This window comes from Centruroides sculpturatus, unplaced genomic scaffold, assembly GCF_000671375.1.
Source record: "Centruroides sculpturatus isolate CEXI.00-Female unplaced genomic scaffold, Cexi_2.0 scaffold247, whole genome shotgun sequence".
Classification (NCBI taxonomy): domain Eukaryota; kingdom Metazoa; phylum Arthropoda; class Arachnida; order Scorpiones; family Buthidae; genus Centruroides; species Centruroides sculpturatus.
Window position 1 is genome coordinate 777030 of NW_019384615.1, and position 3027 is coordinate 780056.

At 29.7% G+C, this 3027-nt stretch overlaps 1 protein-coding gene across 1 annotated transcript in view; it reads left to right on the top strand.

Moving 5' to 3' along the window:
* The window catches only part of LOC111625352 (nose resistant to fluoxetine protein 6-like), a 20498-nt gene extending 17736 nt beyond the window's left edge, over nucleotides 1-2762 (top strand). Inside the window, exon 3 of the mRNA XM_023368492.1 lies at nucleotides 1582-2762. Within this exon, the coding sequence (XP_023224260.1) occupies nucleotides 1582-1794 (213 nt within the window). The 3' untranslated portion in view covers nucleotides 1795-2762. The remainder of the gene's footprint in view (nucleotides 1-1581) is intronic.
* The last annotated feature ends 265 nt before the right edge of the window (nucleotides 2763-3027 follow it).

The window sequence follows — 3027 nt, forward strand, 5'->3', positions numbered from 1 at the left end:
TATATTTGAATTTCCGTCAGATGAATCATTTATTTTTTACAAATTAAAAGACAAAGTCGTTCTAAAAATATATATTTCAGACGATTACCATTTTTACAAAGTGTTCTAGAACAAAGTACAGACAGCTGGACCTTCCTTTTTAGGCTACACAACTGCCTATATTTTAAAAAGTTCCTTAAAAACACAAAAAACAAATAAATTATTAAGAAAAAATCTTCTTTAAAATTGGAATTATCAAATTCAAATATATCGCTAAAATTCGTCACCAGAGGGATATCGGCGTAATCTACATTTGTCAGCGCTAATCCACATTAGATAAAGAGCCAGAAACCCTATGGACAAAGATGAAGTAACAAGACGTCGTAAGATTTACCATTCCAATTTTAAAGAAGATTTTTTCTTAATAATTTATTGTTTTTTTGTGTTTTTAAGGAACTTTTTAAAATATAGGCAGTTGTGTAGCCTAAAAAGGAAGGTCCAGCTGTCTGTACTTTGTTCTAGAACACTTTGTAAAAATGGTAATCGTCTGAAATATATATTTTTAGAACGACTTTGTCTTTTAATTTGTAAAAAATAAATGACTTATTTTAAGTCTATTGGTAGTTCTCTGAAAGACCCGTTATTCACTATTTCCGACTTTTTGGTTTCGATCCATTCTTGTTTCACTATGATAATTTGTTTTGATTTATCTGCTTTCATGAAATCCATGTCATTTGCTTCAAAGTAGGTTTGTAATTTTGCTATTCTATCTCTCAATTTGACGCAAATAAATTCAATTGTCAATATATTCGCCAAGTCGTGACATTGAACCAAACAAAACAAGACTAAGAAGACACGGTTTTGACAAACAATTAAAAAAATTAGATTATCATTATAAATTGTTATTACTTTTTCATTAACATTGAGCACTTATCGTATGGTAAAAAGTAGTTAATATTAATACTATAATAATTTTATAGTATTGTTTTCAGGTAAATCAAATTATTGTAATCAATGTAAAGATTCTTACTCTAACCTAACCTAACCTAACATAAAACGAACTTTTTGCCAGGTCACCCATAAGATCGTTCATGACAGCAACATTTATATTNAATAATTTTATAGTATTGTTTTCAGGTAAATCAAATTATTGTAATCAATGTAAAGATTCTTACTCTAACCTAACCTAACCTAACATAAAACGAACTTTTTGCCAGGTCACCCATAAGATCGTTCATGACAGCAACATTTATATTGCCTAGGAGCTATCCAGATCTCGGGTCAGTGTCATCTATCTTAACTTACGCGAATGCCGCCACATCCTTAGCTTTCCAAGTTCACTTCCCAGAGCTATGGCTTCGAGCGATGAATAGGATACTAACCCCTGCTACATCTAGGAAGATGTACTTGATGCTTATATTGGGGGACTAGTTCAGCAATATAATTTTGAATATCTCCAAAATTTCTCGCACCAATGTTAAGTCTGCTTTAATTGAACAGCAAAACATTGCAATCTTTGTTGATCAATTAAAATATTTCTTTATGATCTTGCAATTTCACTTTTTAGAGGTTTTCATAACTGATTACATTTATTTTTTACAGTGGATGATATATTCCTTTGTTATGTTTTTGTCACTGATTGCTGCTCTGTTCTTCTTTGTGTTTTTTGAATCCCCATTGAGCAGTCTTCTGTCCAACGTGCTAAGAAATAAAACATCGCAAGAAACAGTAACTTCAAATCAAAACATTACGGAAATGCAGACAGCAAAAATTCAAAAATTTCTGTTGTGTGATAAACATTACAAATTACATTAACATTACATATGTTAATGAGATAAGACTGTTAATTAAATAACTTTAAGTATATTTAGTATGATTTATTATGATAATGTCATATGTCTCGCAAGTGGCATAAAGTTCATTTTGACCTTTATTGCTGCTTTCGTATACTTATATGATTTCTTATTGTAAACTTGGTTCATACTACTTACATATGTAGTAATCATTTTATAATTTTTCTGACTGTTATGTTTTATAATATACACAGAGATTGTAACTATAACCTAATTTAACTTCTAACAGGCAAATAAAACCGTAGGGTATAGGAGATAAATAATTGTTTATCTTTGTTTATTTTGAAACCGGGTCTTCTTTAGTTTTTTTTTTCTGTCACAACGAAGGAAAACCTTGTGCAATTCGGACATAGCAAGTGTGAGCTAAGTGCCGTTCAGTGATATGCCGAAAAAGTTTAAATGTAAAATTTTTAACTGTAAATATATGTAATTTTTAAACAAGATATATATTATTTAGAACCTCTTAACAAGATATATCAGAAGAAAAGCCGACAGTAGAAGAGCGTATAGCCAAAACGTGTATTGGCCCAGAAGAAATTTTTGAATATAGAGTGATGTCAAAGATATATAGTGTCTACTTACGCATTTAGCTGTGAGAGAAAAAACCAATTGTTTATCATGTTAATGTAGAAGAAATAAATAAATAAATAGTTATATTTGCTATATAAAACAGTGATAATTACAGTATTTATTGTATATAATATATACCGTAATTACGTGATGTGGCTATGGTGTGTTTCTGACAAGCAGTGTTTGTCTCCTACCGTGAAATTTACTGCTGTAATAATGTGTAGCACATTTATTCCTAAAAGCAAAAAATCCTTATGAAACTACAGTAATTTTTATACTATAAGTGTAAACAAAAGTGTGCCTGACAGGAAGGTGTGGAAAAGTTGATAAATAGATGCATTCGTAATAATGTAGTCTGATTTTGCCTGTTGCTCATTATTTTTGGATTATAAATGTGAAAATATGTATGTATATACTGTACGTTAAAGTATGTAATTCTCCATTGAAGCTATCGAAGCTAAGTATTACTTAAGTACTACATTTATAGACCTTTTGATATTCTATAGTATAAGATATGAAAAATTAACAAATGTAATCCATAAACATGTGACTTAGCAAATAAAATGTCAATATAATAATAGTAGGTGATTGGTTAACGAACAGTTCGGATTGCGAACAAATCGAA